At 43.6% G+C, this 24,400-nt stretch overlaps 1 protein-coding gene across 1 annotated transcript in view; it reads right to left on the bottom strand.

The window, feature by feature from the left end:
* Positions 1 to 1,027: 1,027 nt before the first annotated feature.
* The window catches only part of GAS6 (growth arrest specific 6), a 35,383-nt gene continuing 12,010 nt past the window's right edge, over positions 1,028 to 24,400 (bottom strand). Inside the window, exons 3-15 of the mRNA XM_032199642.1 lie at positions 23,219 to 23,243; positions 22,404 to 22,466; positions 18,111 to 18,233; positions 16,487 to 16,606; positions 14,146 to 14,271; positions 12,947 to 13,068; positions 12,161 to 12,279; positions 11,575 to 11,764; positions 7,517 to 7,681; positions 6,122 to 6,290; positions 5,034 to 5,206; positions 4,000 to 4,228; positions 1,028 to 1,209 (exon numbers count right to left, since the gene is read on the bottom strand). Coding sequence (XP_032055533.1) covers positions 1,058 to 1,209; positions 4,000 to 4,228; positions 5,034 to 5,206; positions 6,122 to 6,290; positions 7,517 to 7,681; positions 11,575 to 11,764; positions 12,161 to 12,279; positions 12,947 to 13,068; positions 14,146 to 14,271; positions 16,487 to 16,606; positions 18,111 to 18,233; positions 22,404 to 22,466; positions 23,219 to 23,243 — 1,776 coding nt within the window. The 3' untranslated portion in view covers positions 1,028 to 1,057. The remainder of the gene's footprint in view (positions 1,210 to 3,999; positions 4,229 to 5,033; positions 5,207 to 6,121; positions 6,291 to 7,516; positions 7,682 to 11,574; positions 11,765 to 12,160; positions 12,280 to 12,946; positions 13,069 to 14,145; positions 14,272 to 16,486; positions 16,607 to 18,110; positions 18,234 to 22,403; positions 22,467 to 23,218; positions 23,244 to 24,400) is intronic.

The raw sequence follows: 24,400 nt of genomic DNA, 5'->3' as shown, positions 1-24,400 counted from the left end.
GCAGGCTAGGCAAAGCCTGCCCCAGCAGCACCAGGATAGTTTAGAAGTTAAATGCACTTTATGGCTCTACAACCTCTCCCAAGTAAACCCACAAGCATATTCTCACCGCACTGCAATTCAGCCTGGCTAACTCTCAGAATCACAAGCCTCTGTACTCCCGTTAGGCTCACGGTGAATGAGCCAACCTCAAAATTAAGCAGCAAAAAAATGTCATCACCACTTAATATTCCCAATTCTCAACACCTCATCATTTGCTTCAGTGGTTATTGACACAAAAGCCATATGGCTTTCAGCTTATGAGTCTTTTCTTCTAATTGTTTCCTGCTGACCCAGTTTTTTCTTTTTTTTTTTCCATTCTCTGTTGACCAAGAGTTTTTCTAAAGGTCACAACTGAGTCTTCCATCTGTGGTACCAGCAAGAAAAACTGTAGCAATAATAATAGCAGCAACCGTGCGCTTTCCAGCCCAAGGATATGTAATACTGACACAAACACATAACCCCCACCTCCAAACAAATTGAAACAAAAAAAACCCAACACTGTTGTAATCTCCATATCAGGCACAGCCTGAGTCATCATCTCCAAATAGCAGAGTACAGAATAATGTGAGTACAGGTAAATTAAAAACTTGTATGTAAATATTTTATTCTCTCATACTTTGCAAATCAGAAAGCAGTGTTGGTAATAAAAATAATACAGAATTATTATTTTTCTTCCAGTCCATACTCATATATTACCAGGTTTTCCACATTCCAGATAAAACTGTCTCTTACAGTTTAGACATGACATTCATTTAGGCATATTCTGTACTTTTGGCTTATTTAATATTAGTCTTCTGAACTATTTACAAATATATTACAACCTTTAAACCTCAAAGCAAAGGAGTATTTCAATAATCAATCTGACATAAGGATCAGTAGCTCCTACATAACTTCAGTGTTTAAGAGAAACTATACACGCAGTGCGGTAGGTCTGAATAATTTATATCTTAAAAAAAAAAAAAAAAAAAGAAAAGCATTGAAAGTTCCCTAGTATAAAACTTTCGCCTTGCAGTGGTACCTACGGACCCGCCTCAGCTGGAGGACACGAGTGTGACGTGATGTCGCTGTGCTTGTACAGTGCCTCGTCCAAGTCCAGTGCCTTGCTGTTCAGCTTCACAGTCATGCAGCCGTGGTAGAACGCCGTGACCGGAGTCGAGGTGACGGGAACATCTGTGCCAAAGGGGAGACAAGCATCTTTGGGGGCCCGTTTTGCACGAAAAGCTGTCCCACCTATGCTCTGATGAGCATCAGTGAACATGACAGGAAGGCTCACTACTCCTAACTTCTGCTGTATTACTTACACGCTGACCATAAAGAAACGAGCAAAAATTAACACGACCCGTGTCCTCTACCCTTCCCCGAAGGTTATTAGCTTACTTACAACCCAAAGCTGACCCAGCCGTGCTGGTTGTGCAATGGCAAGCAAGGAATGTCTCACAGATGAGGCAGCCTCCCACTGAGGCAGGTAGCAAAGCAACCCCCTTATCTCTACACCGAAGCAAGGACGAGGTGAACAATAGGTTGCCCTGTTGGTCTGAGATTACACGCCATTTAAAGGGTTCTGCCAGGCCAAATTCAACACTGATGTAATCAAACACAGCTCACACTGTGGCGGACTCCAGGACTGAGCGAGAGAAAGAGTGTTTGTGTGGGGTTTGTAAGCCACAAATAGATACTATAAATTTTTCAGCTTTCTGGCTGGAAAACACCATCGCTCGGTGCTTGCTTAAACAAATGATTTCAGCTATTTCCTGTGCCTCCCTGTTTACCAAATTTTATCTCTGGAGTCTGCTTAAGATAACTGGACTCTTACAAAGAAGTGGGTCTCTGTGTTACAGTACCTCACACGAATTCAAACTAAATTTTGACTCAGAAGAAGTTGACAGCGTTGGCCTCATGGCTTGAGCACTTATCTAAGGAAACATGCTGACTGCTGATACATGTGCCGCACGGCTTAAGGAAGGACAGCATGGGCTGGATGAGATGCATTTATAAGATACTGTCAAAAATAAATATAAAAAGGATTTTTTTGTGTACCTTATAATTGGAAATCAGGTCAAATAAATAATTTTCCGTTATGAGTAGACATAGATCTGTCTGTTTGGGGCCATGTGAAGACTGAGAAGGCTTGTTTAAAGGCTCCTTTACCAGGTTTGTATACACATTGCCTGGAAAAATGACTATGCATCATATAAATTACATAATTCAGGATTTATCCAAACTGAAAATACCATAAAAAGGTAGTAAATGCCTGTAAGTTCCCTCTTGTCTCTTAAACTCTGAATAATAGTTCCACACCTGCAATCTTATCTGTACTTAGTATGGGACATAATGCATATTTTGACTCAGGATTCTCTATTTATTTATTGCAAATGGAATAAAGAGATTAAATGTGATTGGTTCTTTTCCACAGGGTAAAGAAGCAGGGAAAAAAAAAAAAAAAAAAAAAAAAAAAAACGTTATTCAGATCTGAATGAGCCAAACTCGCTTCGATCTGCCCATTTGATACAGTTATTTAACCCAGAGTTATGAATCCAACCGAAGTGCTGAAATGTTTATTCGTCTGGCAAGGAACAACGCTCCTCAGCGCAAGCGTTGGGTTCCACTCGATGGTAAAAGCAGAGCAGAGGCAGCAAAAGTCCTGCTGATGAGTACAACAGATCAAAGGGTGAAGGCAGCTAAATCTACAGAAGCCAGCTGGGGCTGAGAGCAGTAGTTAGGATACTTCCCACCTAGCCCTAGGTAATTAAAAACTGCCTTTCTCCCAGCACAGTTAGTCTGAGCTAACCACAGACAACCCAGGACATGGTGGCAACAGTCGTGCCATGTGCCCTAGTGCACACAGCACCTCAGCCACTCTGTTCCAGCTTGACTGCTTCAAAACCTATCGAGAGGCCAACGCTGCTCCCTCTCCCTCGCTTGGGCGAGTAAGGGCAAGATTTTGCTGAGCTGCTGGCAACAAAGTAGGATGGACTGCGCTGTGTCACAAACACAAGTGTTTCCTTAATTGCATTCCTCAGCAGTAGGGACTGATAAACCAGTTCAGCCAGAACAAGAGACAAACCCCCAAAGTTTGGCCAAAATTCATGAGTCAGATGAAAGCTTGATCTTGCAGGCTCACAACAGAGGAGCAAACTGATCTCGTTCAAGAAGCTGAAAAGCCACCAAAGCTATAAACTGTGGTAGGCCTCTGGTTGTGCTCTAACTACCTTCAGCTGGGAGGAAATAAATTAATTGTGGACTGCTGTGTTCAGCTCAAAGACAGCATCAGCCAGGGAGAATCAGCACACTGGGCTTTCCAAATTTCAGTCAAAACAATGTGAGTCAGGAGTCTGACGGGAGTGAGACAGAAAAATCAGATTTTGGAGACAAAAGGGCAGAAAACCTGTCCATATATATTTGGGAGGTTGGGAAGCTCGGTGCTGTGTGCTATGGCATGAAAAGTTTAGCCCTCGCAACAGGTTCTTGGACCAATTCTGAAACTTCCTATCAAAGATGCTGGGATATACAAACTCCACAGAGGAGAACAGATGAACACTGAGATCTCTTCACAAGGAGTGCTTAAGTAGCAACATAAAGCTTGCACATTCTAACGTAATGAATGTTTATGTGTGTAAAAACTGCAGGATCCTGAGGTACAGGTCCTATGGATCTTACCATGTCTAAGGTATTACAGCTACCCTTCAGAAAAATCGATCCTATTGCTAAGGAAAAGCTCCTCCTTTTTTTGCCTCCACCTGTCCTCAGAAGGACACAATCATTGAAGAAAAACAAAACAAAACAAAAAAACATCAAGCACACCCTCACTTCTGTTGGGATCACACATGCCTGCATCGCAGACAAAGCCTGCTCAAGCACAGAGAGTGAGGCTCCTAGGTTTAATGAATAGGGACAGTTTTCCTGACTGCCAGCTCAGGGAGGTGGGATTTTGTATTTCATGCTATCAAACTGGATGCTCACCTGGCAATCCTCCCACATATGTCTTCACCGTTGATTGCAAAGAGCTCTCCAAGACGGACAGGCTGTCCTCTAACTCTGAAGCGCTTAATTCACTCTCTCCTGCCATCCCATCTACCCTCAGGGATAGCTGGTCCTTCTTGAGGAGGATGTCCACAGAGTGTTCCTTCTTATCGCAGAGATTTATTGCCACTCTGGACACAACTGTGTGCTCCAAGGCCAAGATGACAAACTAGACAGCAGGGGAAAGACAAAAAAATGAGGCAGTGAGCTGAAATATACCTCTCCACACTTATGCAGGGCCAGGATGACAACATTGTGGCCTTGTTTATGAAGGTTTTGCAGAGCCATGAGAAAATTAGCATTATTATTATTATTGCTGATCTTATTCTGATCTCAATTGCACTGAAAGAACTATGAATGAGGGGAACTAACTGTTTCTTGTAACCACTTTCTCCTAGGAAAGAATTCTTAGTGGGTTTTAGTGGACGTAAGTACACCATAGCTGCTGTATTGTACATGAAAAGTTGGCTGATGTGAATAATTAGTGAAATTATTCCTTATTTATACTCTTGTAATGCCAGAATTTAGCCCTTCATTCTGAATGTAATTAGATTAGCATCTTCAGCCCTCCATCATCACTGACCTTTCACAGCATCTGGAGTGACACCTAAACCTGTCTCTTGTCTGCCTTGGGATTATTACTGAACAACTCCAGAGAATGGAAACTCTCAGCTTATGAGATTGAACAGCTTCTAAAACCAGCAAAATTTAACAAAATCTTCTGGCATTCAAGAGACCAGTTCAATCTTTTGCCTAGGCCACATTTGCAAAGAGCTCACGAGTAGTGTCTGACACGTACCCTTCAGGGGCAGAATTTCAGTGTTGGTGAAGCAGCCCAGTCTCAGACCACGTTCTGAACTGCTGGGCCCAAATAAGCAGGCAGGCAAAGAACCTGACAGCTCTTTCTTAATAATGACTCTCAGGTCCCAGGAAAATAGCAAGGAGCTTTCTCTAGAAAAATGCTTAATCTATACCTGCTGTTTCAGTTTCTTTGTGGAGTGATAGTCAATCAGAGACAGTGATAACGGGACAGATGCTTCTTCCGTAACCAGAGCAAAGAGCACACCGGTGTCTGTTGCTGGCTGAATTGCAGCATTTAGTTCTATTTTCCAACTTGTCTTGGTTTCATTTCCAGAAGAAGGTTGCACTATAAGAAAAAAAAAAAAAAAGTGTAGCAAAACAAACGTAAGAATATCAGGTTAAATGGTAGAATGTGCGATTTCTGGCCGGAGAAGAGGATAGATGGATGAGCATATGGAGAGACTGCCACATTCCTTTTACTCAAAAAAATGCTGAAGCACCTGAACATAAAATCAGAGAAGAAAATGGCATCAGTTCCCTCTTTTTACCTTCTTCAGTGTTGCCTTTCAGAAGTCAAAAGACAAGGTTAAGCTTTGTATCACAAAGAGAGATGCAAATTCTCATGGCTGTCAATCTATCACATTCAAAGAACTGCTGCAACACAGGGCAGCCATTTTTTACATGGTTCTTGACTGTCAAAAGATCATGGGAAATCTGACATACACTTCTATAAAAGCCTGTATTAAACTGAAAAAGCATATAAGTATACTACATCGATCACCAGTTAATCACTTCCTGATCATCACCCTATCACAAGCATGGGACGTTGCATCTCATCTGTTGAACTTGGAATTAAACGTGCTGGCATCTTGCTTACTGATGTGTGTAATTCATGTAATTCACTATGGCTTGCAGCTCTCCTTGTTTAGGAGAAGACAGTGGCCAGGGCTGGAACCAGCTATGATTTTGACAGATGAACAGGGAGGCCCCTAAGGCTGAGGATGAGGTGGAGCCAGCCCAGGTGTGAAATGCATTGGTGGAACCACACAGAGAGAACCTATTCTGTGCTGGCCAGGTCCCTGCTGGCTCTAGTCTCCCTTTGCTAGGAGCCACAAGTTCAGCTGATACCTCCTCATCCACAGCTGCCAGTCGCTTCTGCATTAATCAACACTGAGTTGGGCGTGCATGCAAGTTTCAAACTGTTCATTAACCAATTACAGTTAACGGCAGGACAACAGAAATAAAAATATGAAGTACTTACTGTAAGTAAGATTAAATACAGCAAAACCTCGCCCAGGATAGAAAGACCCTCGCCCTGCTACAGAAAAGCACTGCATCCTTTCATTCATCCTTATGGTCTCTTGGATAGTGCTGTCCTCCCCGTTCAGCCAGTTCCACGCTCGCATGCAGCCATCCAGCCGAGGGTTGATCTGGGAAGACAAAGCAGTATCTCACACCTTAAACTGCAAGAATGAGTGATTTCAGGTGCAGGGGATATTATGATATCAAACATGGAAAACAAAATCCTTTGTGTCTTTGCAAACAGCCTTTGTGACACACAGCATGTCAGACCTGATTCATGGTAGGTGGTGTGGTGTTCTGCTTTAAGTGAGGGGTGCCTGAGCCGTGAGATGGGCACCCTGCTCTGTGCACACCTCGTTTGTTCCAGCTTCCCGTGCTGTTATCCTGCACCAGCATTAAAATGTGAGGCAGCATGCAAGGAGAAGGCTCCTTGCAAAAGCACCTAAATCAGAACCATTATCCCAAATTAACTGAAGCAGACAGAATTAGGTGTCTGAGCCAGGATAAAAACCTCAGGAGTTTTTGGCCCTTAATCGTATACGGAGACCACACCCCTAGCTTAGCATTTCAGACAAGCATTGGCCCTGAATGACTTCCTGAGAGGAACAGAAGCCCTCCTCAGCTGCTGCACTCCCAGTCACGGAGCCACAAACTCATCACCTCGTTTAAAAGTAAGGGGATGCCAGTTTTGGTTTCAAGGTGCCAACTCCGTGTGTGGCAGGCTTTCAAAATAGCCTGAGCAGCAGCTATTTCAGAAACACAACAACCATCCAATCCCATCCAAAAGATGCTTTAACTTTCATCTGTGTGCTCTATCTGCTTGAATTAGGAAGAAGTGAAGAAAAACAGGCTCCTGTTTTCCCTTGGGTCTTACAAAACCGAAAGAGTAAAAGCCAGGAGCACAAAGCTGTGATACAATACCACGAAGCTCAAACCCCAGTCACAACACAAAAATTGCCTTCCACGTTGATGCAAGTCCCACTGGGCACAATGTTACCCTCACTCAGCAGCGTGACACGCCAGGGCCACTCAAGATCTCCAAGCCAGCATGATCACCATCAGTTCCCAGGGCTCTGCCACATGCTCCAGCTTTGCTGTGTCCTAATTCTGCAGGCCAAGGGTGGGATACATCTCACCCAACCTCATCAATCAAAAAATCAGGACTCTCACCTTTGCTACTGGCTTAGGCTCCCTCTATAGTCAGTGGAGAGAAATCTGTATCCAGGAGGTGATAATGCCACCTGTGTCAGGGCAGGCTGAACTGCTCTCAGGAGGGACCTACATCACCCCAAGAAAAGATGAAATCAAGCCCTTCAGGCATGCAAAACAAGGTAAGTGCTGATGCTGTACTTACTGGCAGAACAAGGTCCTTTGTTTTGAAAGGAATGCCTCCTACTGTCAGATTCAGCTGATACAGTCCTTTGTCCAGAGTAAACAGATCACCTGAGACAGCTATTTTCATAACTGCATCCCTGTTGACCTTTATAACCAAGCTTCTCTCAAGTTCTTCAACAGAGATCTGAAAAAGTAAAAATGTAAACAGACAATTTCAGTACAAAAAGACACGCAGACTCAACTATAGGACAGACACTATAGTAAAACCCCTACGATGCAGAAATATTTTCTGTCCCCAAGCCTCTTTTTTACCTTTTAAACTACATTCCACCTCGATATTCAAGTCTTTAGAAAGCAACCTGGAGTTGCCCTAGTGGCAAAGACAGCCCAGCTACTTCAAAACAGAAACACGAATGCATGAATGAATGAATGAACTACGTGACATTCGCAGCTCGCTCTAAGCAAAATTTAAATGCAGTAACAAGTTATTAATGAGAAACTTCCTATTGCGCCAGCCTGCGAAAGGCAAAGCCGGAAGGACAGATAAGAGGATGTCTTTTGTTGGCTCAGCAGAGGATAACACAGAAGCCTTCCAGCCACAACAAGTCTAGTCTTTGAGTACTGACCCCTGAAAAAAGAACAACAGAAGATGTTGTTACGTTTGAGAGGGTAATAAAGATGTCCAACAGGCACTAATTTTTCTCTCAGAAAACTTTCTCTCAGGTCCCTGCCACTTTTACCTCCATGTCTCCTAGGAGCTACTGCTAGGAAGATTCTATCCCCACTAAAATCTAAAAAAAATAGTTGTATTTTTTAATAAAATCACTGTATTTGTGGTGTCACATGGGAACAACGATCTACACCGAGGTGCCCCGCTGGACAGCAAGAGGCCGGGCTGCACAAACACCACGAAGCAGCCAACTGGACTCTGCTGCCGTGGGACCTGGCTTCTGCTGCCAGGCAGGGCTGAGCAGGTTCATACCTGGACACTCCCTTTGGATTAGAGTCTGTGGTGATGAAGATAAAGGAAATTTGAGAGTTGAAAAGATCATGCACAGAATATCAATCTTCTTCCTTCTCCCATGGATTCCAGTGCAGCCTGGTTTATGCTTTTAAAACATTGGTTACATCTGACATGTTGCTCCATGCTGAATCCTCTCTGACATGAATTTACTTGCCCTAAGCCTGCTCGTTTGAAGCGGCAGCTACACCACTGCTCTGTGCCCAACGGAGACACACAACCCGCTCTCAGACGGGCTTTTTGGGGAGATGGCAGGCTGCAAAGTCCACCCAGAGGGCTGGGAACATTGGCTGTGGCTGCTGGGCTGCTAAACTCAAAGAGAAGGGATTAACACCCCTTAACAAATGCCAGTTGAGGAAATTGGATTCTGCCTACCTCAGGATGCCCTCTGGCACTTTCAGCTGTGGCTCCTCACACCCCAAGCTCACTGGCTGGTGCCCCACCAGCACCCAGAGCCCAAACGGGCAACGGGACCGGGCTGCAGGCAGCCATGGGGTGAAAGCCAACTTACCAATCTTCTTGTGATTGCTTAACCTCAAGCTTGGACATTTGACAGTGCACGTAGGTTATTATCGGTGCTAAACATACCGTCTTCATGCTAGCGCTAAATTAAGCGTTGAAAAAAAGACAAAATGATAATTTTTGGAGGGGGAAACGCAAAACAAACAGGAAAGCGAGTGCATTCTCCGCTCTCCTCAGCTCATACGTGACACTTCATTCAGCTGGATTACATTTACAACGCTGTGTTAAAAGCTTTTCCTGAGGCTTGCCTGTTTGTGCTTTCCCTGCTGGGAATGATCACCTAAAAATAGATCAGGCAAGATTAACATCAGAATATACCCAGGTAGAAACGCTGGCCTGAACGTTTGAAAATGCCTTCACATTTTCATAAAATGATGCAACTTTTGTTCAAGAGACTAAAAACTTGTGCTTTTTATTGTAATTTCATTTTAAATAGTCTTTTTTTTTCCCCTATCTCCTGGAAGTTAAATTCTAAAATGACTATTTTCTCCCAACACCTGCAAAGTCACCATCAGTACCCAGGTCTAACAAGAACTAAGGGCTTGATCCCGTGCACACGGATGCCCAGAGTAAAGCTCCCAAATTGCACCTGAGTCTGGACTGTGACCTGTGAAGGTCTGGGTTGTGTTTCAGAAGGTGAGGGTGAAAAGTACACAGAAGTCCACACTTGAGGTTCAAAGTTGTATGGCTCAGACTTACTGATTAAATGGTATTTAGAGACAGGGCTGGCACTGGATGTTAAGCAGAAGAGGACAAACTACCTGCAAGGTGGAGGTAAGGGATAAGACAGCAGAGAAAGGAGCACCCCAACAATGCAAGCAGCATCCCAAGCCTCTGAGGGGAGTCAACCATGGAGCAAGGAGCCTGAAGGCTCCTTTAGCTCCTTCTGCCTTCAAGTTGCTTCAGCAACTCAGCCAGGCAACTTCTTAGGTCTGACAGTACGTGGGGATACGAGCCCTGGAACCGGTGGCTGGCAGGAGACCAGCGATTGTACTCACCGCCTAAAAATGATAATTGCTTTTATCATGCTGCCTGCTCTCCCTGCAGGAAGCAAGCACACTGCTTACCCTGTAACTCCCAAGCGCTCGAGCATTTTTGTATTATTGCTTGAAGAAAGAAAACACGTTTCTGGTATCTCTCCCACAACCAGTATGGGAAAGTTTGTAATTACTTCATAATGAGGTCCAGCACTTAACAAGTTTACACTCCTGTGTTAAACGGTTCGGCTTGGTAATAACAGCTTTTCGTGACTCATCTTCTACTACCACCCTCCCTGTGCAGGCAATTACAATCACCATATTTCAAATTAGCAGGACAAATCTTTAATTTAGCAAGAATTGCCTCGAGGCTATTCCTACCTGCCAAGATACAGCATGTCACACGTTTTATCTGCAGCTTTGCTGAATCTCTACAGCTCTCCATTTGGAGCCTAAAATTGTTTCAGTGACAGCAAAGAAACTGAATTAAACATCACCTCATCTGCTGAAAGTATTACCAAATGTCAGCAGCTGACAATGTATGCACTCAGGAACTTCTTTATTTATTCATTAGAAACAAATTTTTTCCTACTGTGCTTTTTTTTTTTTTTTTTTTTCCTTTAATGTATAATTCTGATTTTTAACGCTAAAAAACTTTAAACAGAAAATGACTCACAGTTACCAGCATCTGCATTTGTCTCCTGTGGAAGTTAACCAAGAGATTCCCACCCACTGCCCAACAGACACATCAACTTAAAGGCCACAGATCTAATTAAATAAGACTAGAAGGGAGGGAGGGGGAAAGCACAAGTGAGAAGATGTACATATAATGCTGATCTGTTGTAGATCATACTAGAAGATGCTTTTTATGATCCTGTCACAAAAGGTAACACCCCAGAAATGCCAGAGACATTTGAGAGAGTGCCAAGAACATGAATCCTTACAAGCTCCAAGACGCAGTGCGCCTTCTCATGAGACTGCTGGGATTATGTTGTTAGCAAGCAGAGATCGACACGGTTTCTAATAGACCCCAAGATCTTTACAAGGGAAATTGAGTGTTTTATTTATAATCAGATTTGAAGAATATAACATAGCGTAATAGATTTGTCGAGGTTCAGAGCTGAGCTCTGCCACTAAACAAATAAACGAACAAAAACAAATACACACCCCATGCACAAAACAAGCCACCCTTGGAGACTTCCTTAAAAGATCTTTCGCTTGCCAACACTACCCAGAGGACATCGTCTTAACCTTGCTAACATAAAGTCAGCTCAGCACCGCTGCATCTTGGAGGCACTGTGTCTGTTTATGGTAGCATCATGCAAAGTGATGTTTAGTTTTGCTGGACATAAAGTGTAATTCAGCTTCTTAGGAAAAACATCCTGTTCTCACCTCAGCATGGATAACATCCCAGTGTGCATGCAGACGCTCTGACTATTGAATGCATAGGTTGGGAAAGCATCTCAAAAATATGAAGACACACGAAGACCTATGCTTAATAGGGTTCAGCAGGAACAAGAAAAGCAAGGCAAGCTCTGGGAAGTGGCCCACACTCACCGTCTGCCACATGCCATGGTTGATAAGTGGTCCGCTGCTGGTCACGCGGCCAATGCCGTTGTATTTCAGCTGCAGCTCTAACCGTCCCTTGCGCAAAGCCAAGACTACCCATGTGCTGTCTTGATGGCCTCCAGCAAAGAAAAGGATACCTTCAGGATCAAAGGTTCTAAAGTCGAACTCAGCCACAAGTCTGACCGCACAGGTGTCAAGAAATAAATTAGTTATGCAGAGTTCAAAAACCACAGAGTACTTTCCATACAGACAGCATCAACTCTAGTAGCTCTACAGCTCTGTTAGAACACACTGGCTTTTAATGCACCCTCAAAAAGCTTAAGCTATGAAGATGGGTCTCAAAATTGCATCAATAGTAAAAATGACATTACTGTGCTTCAGTAATTATCTTAGGAGCTCTGTGGTCAAGACTGCCTTTCCCAGTTACTGGTTTGGATAATGTTTCCCGTAAAGCACTCCATAACCCAAACAAATAAACATGATCACAGCAATACTCGTTATTTTAATGGCTTAACTCCCTTGCATGCATCAAAGCTGGCCAGCACATTTGACTGTCCTTCGAAATTGTCCTCACCTTGTCGGTTGTTTCCTTTTAAAGCGCAGTCTGATGACAGGAGTCCCACTGAACATCCTCCCCAGGTACAAGGACTTAACGCTTTTTGCAACAGCAAAAGGCACACATGGTATTATGTTCTATAACCAAAACACATTTTTTGAATGCTTACTCTCCTCACACAACTGAATGAGAATCTAGCATTATGCTTCCTTGTCTTTCCTCAAACATGTAATTGCTATACATATAGGGCTAGGGCACTTTAGTGGTCATACTCTCAAAATAGTGCTGCTTTGGTCCTGAGAACATTTCCTTCTTCCTTCCCTCCTCCCTCCTATTCACCTTGGCAGAATGCTTTCCTGCTGCAAAAGGAGATGACGCTCACAAGACACAGCATAAGGTTTTCTACTGCAGCTTAGTGCCTGCAACACAAGATATCCTAAGAATTTCCTCATGGTTGGCTTATGCAGAAGCAGCCTTTGCCACTGCAGCCCATCCACCTCAAAAGCCTGGACCATGGAGTGTAAAGTGCAAGTGCTGCTCTTAACTCACTCTTTTTGGAATGGGGACAGGAGGAGCCTGAGAAGAGAGACTTTGGATAAACATACTCCCATAACAGGCCAACAAGACCCTTCTATCTTTCCAGGAGAGCTACTGTCCCCAGCACATGTGGCCTTGGCCCTCTGACTCCTTCCTGCTGGTCTCAGCTCAGATGGCTTTGGTCCAGAGCTTTGTCTGTTATTCTCAGATGCAGTGTAAACTAAAGGTCTGTTCTGCAGTTACAGCAACGAAGGAAGACTGACGTACCTCACACGTGTTCATGTCCTGGGAAAGTTTTACTCCCCCTCTGCCATCACAGTGACAGGTGTAACTCCCTGGTGAGTTGACACAGGTCTGTTCACAGAGCTGTTGTTCACATTCATTTATATCTACACAAAACCAGCAAAGAAAGGAGAAAACAGCCGTTGGGTTTGTTTGAACATTAATTGTCTGTGGAAAAAAGGAGTTATTAGTGATGTTTTGTGGCATTGTTCACTTGAGTGTGCTCAAGTGTTCCATGGCCAGTGCCTACCCTGTACCACATCTTTACAGGAGAGAAGAGTTGCATTAGCATCTCTGCGCAAGCCTATTCTCACACACAGATTCCTGCTGCCCAAACACACTCAGCAAGTGAGCAGGAGGGCTGGATACAGAACCCAACTCCTTGTCTGCTGGTTCGGAGTCCTGGGCTTTACCTTAGAGGTGAGATTTCCTCCCTGAAGGCCCCTTCTGCTACTCCTGTGCTGCCTGGCTCCTGCTCCCGTAGCTCAGGTTAGCAGGGGCTGCTTGCCTCACTGCTACTCACCAGATGGATCCTCAACAGACAAGTGAAAACTGATTTTTTCACTCAGTATTTTCTTAATCCTTCAGCACGTTTTTTTATCTGCTTCACCAACAAATGCAGGGAAACAAAGTGTGACGGCCCCCAGAGATCATTTCAGGCACAGATAAACACGTAGGGCCCAGTAGGGCTGGTGAGGGTGTGATTCTAGTCAGTGCATTCACTTAGACAAACAACAAGGCATAATGCTAGTTTTGGAATGCTTTCAAAACGTACTCAGTTGAGAAAGCTTGCAGGCAGTGCAGCCAGCAGGGCTGTACATGGTTCCAACGCATATTAAGCTCCTCGTTCTGAGTAATACCACAAGACAGGTTTTGACAGAACAACAGCTACTGCCCTGTAACTCTTCTTGTCCTACAAAGAGAGACAGCAATATGTACAGATGCTCCCACCAGGTCTTCTACTTTGCATAAATCCAAGAAATCTCAGTACTCTAGGTCATATAGTTGATTAAAGTCATCAAAAACCACTGCAAACTCAGTGTGTTGCTCACAACTACTGAAAGGCACTAAGTAAGATTAGAAAAATGGTTTTTACTGAAGCCTGAAGTTAAATTTCTGATCATTTTTTTAATAGCTTTAGACCACATAATACATGTTAATATGCTGTTATTTCATGAGCTTACCATCACAAGTCTTTCTCAGCTCATTGTACTTGTAGCCTGAATCACAAAGACACTCATATGAGCTTATCAGATTTTTACAGCGAGCCTCTCCACAGATGTCTGCCGATGCTGCACACTCATCTATGTCTGCAAAACAAGCAATTAAACAACACTACTTCAGATGAGTATAATCACTTCACCGTTTGCACCCCAGAGTGGGCTGAGAGTGAAATGATCCCTCTACGATTTTTGTAAATGAAAAAAGAGTATTTTTAAGAATCTACCTCTACTGTTCAGCTAGCTAGAAGGGATGACTGCAGGCTTTCAAGACCAGCTGTTATTTCTTTCCCTAAGCCATCGACCACTATTGGAAAAAAACAATGCAAAGCAAGCCTAGAGGAAAACCATAAAACAAAACAAAGCAACCCCATGATAAAACAAAAAACCCACTCAGTTCAGGGGGCTGAAACTGTGGGATAACAAGCAGCCACCAGGATATTAGGAAAAGCAGTATGTTTTTGAATAAAACACAGAAGCAGCACTCAGTCTGTGGAAAAGCCAAGATCTCTGTTCTTCCTCAGACAAGCAAACAACCCTGTTTTTTCACACATTCACAAAACTGAGACCCAAATCTGCTGATCTGCAGTGGTAAAGGGGAATTGAGGCAGTCCAGTTTGTCACAGAGAACAAGTCTTGTTTAAGAGGTGTTGTGGAGTTTCACTACAAAGGCAGGCAAGGGACTGGAACTGGAGGCCCATAAAACAAAAAAATGTTTTCCTAACATGTTAACTAATCCCCAGAAAAATCTTGGTGGTGTCAAAACATTTACAGTATGTTGAGAGTTTCATATTTACTTTTGCTTTCTATTGCACGTGAAGAACTTCTTATTTAGGAAGAACTTCTTCACTGAAAGGGTTGTGAGGCACTGGAACAGGCTGCCCAGGGAAGTGATGGAGTCACCATCCCTGGAAGTCTTCAAAAGACGTTTAGATGTAGAGCTTAGGGATATGGTTTAGTGGAGGGCTGTTAGCGTTAGGTCAGAGGTTGGACTCGATGACCTTGAGGTCTGTTCCAACCTAGAAAATTCTGTGATTCTGTGAAGACTACAGTTACACTTGGTGATTTTCCCACGTATGAGAGAAGTAACCTATCTCGTACGCTGTGTAACCTAGTCTACAAATCAACTGGCAAACATAATGTTTTCGTGTGCACACCTAATGATAGGAAAAAACTGCAGGAAACTAACAAAATGTACAAAAGCATTAAAATGCAATGCCACATAGGTGTCATTAGTCGTATCGGATATTAACACCAGCAACCTGATGGCCACACGTCAGATACAAACCTTGTATGCTATGTTCACAGTGTTCTTATAAGCAGCACATACATAAAATAACAACTATAATTGCAAGCCCACTTGCTGCCCACCTGTTCACACCAGCTGGCACGAGGGGGAAATTCAAAGGTGATTTTGGCTCATTGGAGTGGCTGTGCGCATTAGAAGCGGATCATCACTTTAAGCAGTGGAAGTGGCACAGAAGTAAAATCCTGCTTTTTTTTTTTTCTGATAGCATTAACAGGTTGTTCAGGTCAGGCATACAAAAAATTGCTGAGAACTGTGTTGTCATAGCCGTTAGAGTTATATACAAAGACTCACATGTTTTTCATGAGATAAAAAAAAAAAAGAACATTAATAGCTACCTGTGATCATTAATGGGTCTATGTCTCAGCACGCAGTTTCTCAACACTTTTAAATGTCAGTTGCTTAAGTTCTGGCTATGTAAATTCATTCCACCATTTCAGGCAGTTATCTCAGATCCTTATTCTCCATTCCTGGATGCTATGTAAAATAATTGCCTGCCTTCATTAGCGCCTTTCTGCAGCTATTAATATTTAGTGGCAGGGAATTTATCTGCCTTTCTCTACCCCAATTCATTACCTGCAGCTGCACGTATTCAGATACAGAAAAATAAAACAAGAAATGCATAAAATAAGACCAAATATCTCGTGTACTACAACACCATGAGACTGGAAAGATGCGTAATGCTGCATCTGGGCAGCCTTTCCTCCTCTCAGTGTTGGGATACGAGGACAGATCAGCTACACCAATTTAGCACAACCCCAGCCACAAACCCTGGTGAATCAGACCAGTGTTGAGACACAAGAGCAGGATGGTGGGACCACTGAGGAACCCAGGCACGTAGTGCTGGCGTGAGCACCCAGTACCATCCCAGCCCCAGAAGCTTCCCAGCTGGGGCTGGGAAGTAGGAGAGGCCTGCTCAGCACAGCCCAGCTCTCCAACGTACAGATCCAAGTCTCCAAGCACCATCTGAAGCACGCTGAGAGGGCCAGGGAAGCTTACCTTCACATGTTCTGCTGTCTTTAAGGGCATAACCACTGTAGCACGAGCAACGGTAGCTGCCGAGCTTGTTGAGACAGATCTGGTTACAGCCCCCGTGCTGCACTTTGCATTCATCAATATCTGCAGCAAAAGAAAGTATGGCAGTCAGCTTTTCACCTCTGCATCTGACCTGGGGAGTGAGAGTAGGGTAAGAGCTGGGAAGGAGACAGAGCATACAAGAAACACTGTCACATCTGCAACGTGACGATTACAAAATGTACAGAGATTTCATTCAAACATTTCAAGTGCATCAGCTCAAGTTCGTTTGATAATAACAGAAAAGGCAGAGAACAAACTGTAACTGAGTACCTCCCTCTCAGTTTGGAGAATGCAGAGTATCTTTAGCCACTGTGGAAGTGAAGAAGAAGTTTGTTTGCAGAAGCAAACTACCTGTAACTAATGTATTTTTTATGATAACTAACTTTTAAGATGATACAGTGACCAGTAACTTTGGGGTGAAAGCCTTAAATACGAAAAAAAAAATAACCTCACTACTACTGAGAATGAAAGAACACACAAAATTCCAAGTTCCAAATTCCAAGTGCTCCACTGAAGCAAAAGCCTGTTAAACTGAGAGCATGGATTTCACCCTCCATGTGCCCTACCTGCTCGTGGTGTCCTGCTTGTATATGGAACTCCAGAGTCAGCTGATTGGTAGGACAGAAAATTTCATGGCACTTTGCAAGAAAAAGAGGGGATATGCTTCAGACTGACTGACTGCTGAGCTCTCAAGCCTGTTTGCACACTGATGGATCAGTACACAAACTTACCAGCACACAAACTGCCTCAACCGTTTAAATAAGCTGCTTGTGAGTGATCCTGTAACTTCTCCACAATATTCACACCAGAAATACAGTGTGTGGATCTCTTGCTCTCTTGGTGGCCACAAGTCTGGACTGTCAGAATGTGATTCCTGGCAGCTACTCAATTTTGGCAGGCACAAAAGCAGTGGCCCTGACAAGAAAACTTGCAGGCAGAAAAAAAAAAAAAAAAACACAGAAAGAAGATAACAAGAGGAGGGAAGGAATGTCCTGCACAAATATTCTGCCTGAATACTCTCTTTGGAGTTGATGGGAATACACAGTGGGACGCAAGTGGACTTGGAATAAGATCCCACTACCGAGGAGTCTTTAACAGTCTAATTTCATCAGTTTGTGCATCAGCAGCATAAGACTCCAACTGTGTGCTGAAAGTCTGTTCCCGTTGGAGGGGAATGGGAATATGGGCCAGCCCCTCAGGCTCTGCAATTTGTCATCTGTTACACTGGGGTAAACAGCACCAATTGAGGTGCCAATACAGCTTGATTTCTGCTTCCCCCTTTGGAGGGGTGGGACAGAAAGATGGGGCATAACCTCTCCGATTTCTTTGTCAAGACCATGCTGAAATCCATTAAAGTAATCTGGAAAATGTATGCAGGCTTAGTTATATGATTCCCAGAAGCACAAAAATATGAGTTGCGTATAATGCAAGTTCAGTACCATGACTTTTGAGCTGGGCAGCACAGCATCAGTGATCATTTGAAAATACAGCAAAACCCAACATATCACTGATACAGATCTGAAAGATTAAAAAAAATGTATATTACCTTTGTCACATATTTCTCCTTGCCAGCCACGTTTGCATTCACAGTAGAAGTCCCCCTTGAGATCTTCACATTTGACAGTTCCCTCTTTGTAACAAGGATCGGGAGAACACTGGTTTGGCAAATCTGATTTACAGAAGGAATAAAAACAAATAAAACAAACAGAACAATGCGTAGAGGTCACTCATGAAAAGGCGTTTCGATCTTATTAAAAACCAAGACCCTTAAACACTAATGGAAAATCACTATCAGAAATACACCTGGGAAACCTGGAAGCTAATGCTTATTGCTGACACGCCAAATGAGCTATGCCAGGAGCATGCAGTGGAATTCATTTCATTGCAAAGGGTAGTGAGCTTCTACCCCCGTACCTGAAGGGCACATCCTGAAAGAACAATTTGAAGTAGCTCTTTTAAAATCAAGTCAATTCTACTCTTCCTACTTCTGGAGAAAACAGAAAGCAGGCAGCAACTAAGCACTCAAGGAAGGATGGATTCTCTTTTTGTTTATTTTTGGTAATTTAACTGCAGATCTCACCGAGGCTGATAGATTTGTTGTTAGGAAAGGTTTGTATCTGAGCTATCCAAATTAGGCTTTTCTATTACACTGAATGAGAACAAAAAAGAGACAGCAATGTGTTAACAGTATAAGAATTGCTAAACACTAATTCAATAGCTACGTGAAGGAAGGAGCAGAGGATTCCCTCTCACACTGCAGCAGTTCCAAGTCACTTGCTCTCTGCGCACACCAGCACATGGGATGCATTGGATAAGAAAGTCCTAAGACATGAACATGTGACGTCCAGGCTTTTCTTCTGATGAAAAGATGTGGCTGTTTCTCGTGCCTGACCAACTCTGCCAGAGTGGGGCTGGCACAGCTACAAAGCAATGCTTCCACCAGTCCTTTTGGTGCGAGAGACATTGGAGTTGTCACAGCTGCTGCAGCAGCAGCCTTTAGAAGAAGAATTACTGTCATTAGCAAAGCCTCCTACAATCCTACAGTCTTGGCAACACATCCTTACAACTCAGCAGAAACCCAGTTCAGCCCAGACAAAAGGAAGACTTTACAAAAAGCGGAGCCAACAGGTGAATTCAGAGCACCTAATCAACAGCAGCCCTCTGCACAGGGCCAAGAACTCTGTCTACTGCTCAGCCAAAATATATCTGCTTAAATGACAGATCATTGCACTGTCTGCCTTAGATTTCAGTCACAGGACCCTCTGGAGGCCACCAGGCCCCAGCCCTGCCCCAGCAGGGCCACCCAGCGCAGGCTGCCCCAGGCCCATCTCCAGGCAGCTTTTGGAGATCCCCAAGGAGGAGACCCCACAGCCTCTCTGGGCAGCCTGTGCCAGGGCTCCTCACCCGCACAGCACAGAGCTCCTGGGGCTCAGGGGGAGCCTCCTGGGGGCCAGGTTGTGTCCATTGTGACTTTTGGACTTGTGGGTTGTGTTTTGAACAGCTGTTAAGACTGGTGCTATGTTGGACAGAAAGATAAGACAAGAGAATATACACTAGGATTGGATGACATTTGTGTTATAATTGTCAGGAAAAAAATAGTCAGATTCTTACTATGGGCTGCACTGCACACGTGTCTCATTAATACAACCCCAAAGGACAGACTTCTCTGCACTGCATGAACATACACTGTTTCTAAGCCTTGCACTCTGACTGAATTACCTGAAGGCTGAAGTTAGCAGCACATTAGTGCAAGGAGGAGAGAACCAGAGGGCTGATCTGGGATGGAATATGACTAAAATCCTGCCAAAGAAACACATATTCTCAGCATTTCATCTAGTGCCTGAGAAAACTCTTCAGGAAAAGCATGCATACGCAAGTCAAAGAGCCCCACAGAAATAATCATCCACTCACCACAACCAAAGCATAATTACTTTTCTTCCTCACCGCTCTAGCTGTGCAGAGCTGGGGCAAAGCCACAGCCAAGGCAGACTTCAGGCCACACAGAAGACACCACAGCCACGTGGGCTGCCTGCAACAGCACCTTAGAGAATAGCCCCAGGTACACCACTGCCCAGCTGACACACCACTGGGGGTGTATAGCTCACAAATTAAGACAGAGAATAAAAACATAGGTTCCATTTTTTTAAGTCCACATGGAAACAAGACTTTACCTAAGTACACGGACTGCTGCTTCCAGTTCCTTATTCTGTATTCTGAACTTGTATTTTGCTATTCAGAAACGGTGCAAATTAGAACTTCATTCGGAAAATGCGAGGTCGTGAAAACTATGACACTCGCTGTTAAAAAGCAGACACTCACAACATAACAAAAATCTTATTGTATTTTTAAGGTCAGATGTAAACTCATTTCCAAAAAATACCGTAGCCTTTTCCAAACTCTTGCAGAACCAAATCCCTAACTCCTAGCCGACCCACAACACCTCTTTTAGAAAAAGCCCCAGTTCTGCAGACCAAAATATAGGTATCTATGTGTAAAGCAAGTATCTAGGTGTGTAGCAAGTGTCTAAATTGTGACTGCAGTCGGTGGAGATCTCGTTGGTACAATAAACAGTCCATAAAGTGATTCAGCTCTCCCTAGAGCAGACACAGCTTGGTCAGTGACATCACCCTAGGGCTGTGACTACAGATGAACTCCCCACTGACTACAACGGGACCCACGTCTCATGTAGGCACCTATGCTGGGAACATCTGCATCTACCTGTCCGAATCTGCAGCTGAACCCTACCTGCAGCCCCGACCTACAGATCTTTCGAGACAGAGAATCCTCAAATGCCCCACGAAGCTGCCTGATCAGTACCACAGTTAAAATCTGCACCTTATTTCCAGCATAAACTAGTCTACTATCACCCTCCAGCCCTTGGGTTGTGCAATGCCTTTGTAATGCCAGATGAAAAGAGCCTTCTACTACCTTGTTTTGAGAATAGAAGATGAATGTTAAGAAACACAACGCTTAAATGTGTCTCACAGGCACAACCCCGAGGAGCTACATAGCCTTTTGGCAGCATCTGTGAAAAATAAGAGACATGCTGGAATCAGCTAAGCACAAAGTCTGTAATTCTTCCAAGCGCGTCTCAGGCTCCTTCTCCTGTGAGTTAACAATGGCTAGCCAAAACTCAGCCACTTAAAAATATTTTAGTATCTTAATGGGGGAAAATATTATCATTTTATTGCCAAACCGCTGCATTTCCAAAGGACTGCATCCCTAAAAACAATTATTCAGCTCTCATTTTTTTCAGTGCACAGAAAACATCATTGCCCTTTAGACTTTCTGAAACACTGATCAGCTGGTCAGAGTAAGTGTTCCCAGTTGATACCACCATTTTCAGCAGCAGCTCCTGCCTTTATACCATCCACGCACAGGAGCAAAAGGAAGCATCCAGCCTCACGTCCCACTTTGAGCTAGCTTGCACACCACGCTGGTACTTCAGGACCAAGAGTTCCCAGTTCAGAGGACTCTAACATCTGTCTAAACATCTTGACTAAATCCTGATCCTGCTTTGGCAGAGCCTGGTAGAGCTGGTATGAACATGAGACTGATCAAACTCGATCACAGTAAAAGACTGAACCACAGGGGTAAGCATGAAAATAAATACGCATACACATGGTTTTCTCCCCATCTTAGCTGATCTGCTCCCAGAGCGTATTTAGAATCTTTAGCAACAGAATATTTATGTGGTTTGTATCTTTAGCACTGCTGAGCTCCAAGAGGGAACTGGAAAGGTCTTAGAAGAGTTACTGAAATTCCAATCTCCGGTGTCAGTGATGAACAAATACCTCTCTCCCTTCTACATAGATATCAGATGGACTTCTGGATTGATCTGGATTTTTAAATGTTGTAACACTTAAACCACAATCACACAATGAGTGAAAATGATCTCCTTACTTAAAGTTGTCAAAAGCCTGACACAAACTTGGGCTTGACTGTAAGCTTTATTTAAGATTACTTAACAGGGGTGAGCCAAAGGTAGCATTCAAGAAAAAAGAAGATGAAAGGCCAAGCACACGGTACGACCTTATGGTAAATCCATGTCACTCTTGCTTCTCAGTTTATTCAGACCTTGAGAAACTGGTGGGAAAAAAATGTCTTGCATCAGGAAACACCAAACAACTGAATGATGAGTGAGAGAAGGCAATAGCAGAAAAGCAGAAAAGCCTTGGTTTATTGCTTCCATAGAACAATCAGTATGGAGTGTCAGGCATAGAGAATAGGAAGAACAGTACTAAAACACTATCCAAAATGTCCGTAACTGAGCTGGTTCCACTACTTCAGGTATAATGAGAGAACATTTAACTACAACATACGAAACAAAAGTGCTTACTGTGAACGCACGTAAGGAAATCTGGACTTCTTGTATACGGTGACCCATATTTTTGAATACAATCTGAAGAACAGAAAATGAAATTGTCGTTATTATAATGGCCACATGGCAGCTGTTCAAAGCATGCAAAACGACAGATAGCCTGCTGATGTTTCATTAAACAAGGCTTTGGAAGGTGAATGCAAAATCTATGCAACGTTATAATCTCCGAAACGCCTTAAACTTCTTAAGTTCATAAAAATACTTTAGCTCTGATGTACAGTAGAATTATAATCATTTTGCCAGAGCTATGATGATTCTAAAAGCATATTAGTAGCTACTCAGATTTGACCTGTTAAATCTCTTTTGAATCTAAAAAGCACATGTAAAATTGTTGGCATTAGTGATTTCAAGAGCTACGTATTAAACACAGATAGAAAGCAGTACGGTGGCATGACTATGATACAGCCAGTAAAGAAAGCCAGGGGATCGATCAGCAAAGGCACTTTTTAAAATAAGGAGATCAGTTAATAGCTAAGTTAACTAAAAAGGAGAGAAGATAAAAAACTAAATTATTTACTAACGCTGCAAGCTACAGACAATAAATGCAATACCAACATTTTAACATGCAGAATCTCTGGATGCAAACCTATACGTAAGTGAAAAACAGCCCTCAAAACCACATCAGGAATGTGGAGTCTGTCTTAAAAGTTGGATGCTTATTGCAGGCCCACATCCACCACTTTCCTCAGCAGAAGCTTCAGCTGCGACACGCTCCAGTGTTAGGCACCACATACCACTGCTGCCACAAAGTAAAAGTAAAAGCTGCAACTCACCCAAGTATTTCGGGTAAAAGTATTCCTGTAGGAGGAAAAAAAAAGCAAAGATTTATTGAATAATATTTGTTTCTATTGTCATTCTACTAATATTTAGCAGCTGCTGTTAGTTCGGTGGTCTTGCGTGGCAGTTGTTTAACAAGATCCAAACACAAACATCCTCGTTTCTTTTATTCAGAGCCAGAAGAAACACAGTGTTACAGACACGGTTTGTCCCATAGGGAAGGCGAGAGGCATCAGCTCCAGCCTCTGACCTGTCACTAGCACGAAGCCACTTACCCACTGTCCCAGAGGCAAAGGTGCTCACCGTGAGGTGCAGGGAGGAAAAGATCTAGGGACAAAAACCAGAGGGAAGGTGCAGAATGGTTTAGTCACCCCCTGCCTCCTCGGGAGTCCTGCTGCTGTTGAAGAGCACGGGCAGCTCCATGACACCATAACCAGTAAAAGAAAAGGGTACACCTTGCTTTTACAACAACAAGCACCCTACAACTCAAACAGCACCCACTGCCATGGTCCCCACTACCCAGGAGATCCTCATGGAGAGGAGGAGGGAGTGAGGAGCAGTTGCAAGCAGGGGGAAGGCAGAGATCGAAGTACCATGAAAGTGCCACGGGATTGTTTCCAACAGCATGGGGCCAGAGCAGGAAAATGCAGCTGTGAAGGGTGGGAGGTTGGCCTGAGCTGGTCATTAAACCACATTCCTAGAAAGTAAGAAAACTCCTCACCTTGAGGAAGGTTACTTTCCAATTTCACTTCAGACCGGATTTCGTGATGGGTAAGGCACTGGTTCAAGGGCTGTTCAAGTTGTAATTGAGGCACCCAGTGAGGGAAAACTCATGGGTTGCACCAGTGCTTAACTCTTTTTGGTTAAATTAAGCTATTTCTCAGCTAATTATGAAACTGTATACATACTGTCATTCTCTTGCACACAAGACAGCAATTTCCACAAAAGAAGATCAGAAACTATTTTTTCTCCTCTTACTACTGATGTTTGGATAAGCTCTTGCATATATACAGACGCGTACACGCCACAGCGACAGGCACACACTGCGGCTCCATTTGACCTGGACAGCCTAATGAAATCAATCGGCTGACAAGGTCATCTAAACCAAAAGTTTTGCATTACTGTCATCCTCCAGAAAAATCAATCACTTCTGGCAAATACGCTGCAGTTACTGAAAT

The sequence above is a fragment of the Aythya fuligula genome, chromosome 1 (assembly GCF_009819795.1).
Source record: "Aythya fuligula isolate bAytFul2 chromosome 1, bAytFul2.pri, whole genome shotgun sequence".
Taxonomy (NCBI): domain Eukaryota; kingdom Metazoa; phylum Chordata; class Aves; order Anseriformes; family Anatidae; genus Aythya; species Aythya fuligula.
This window is presented reverse-complemented; position numbering and strand designations above follow the sequence as displayed.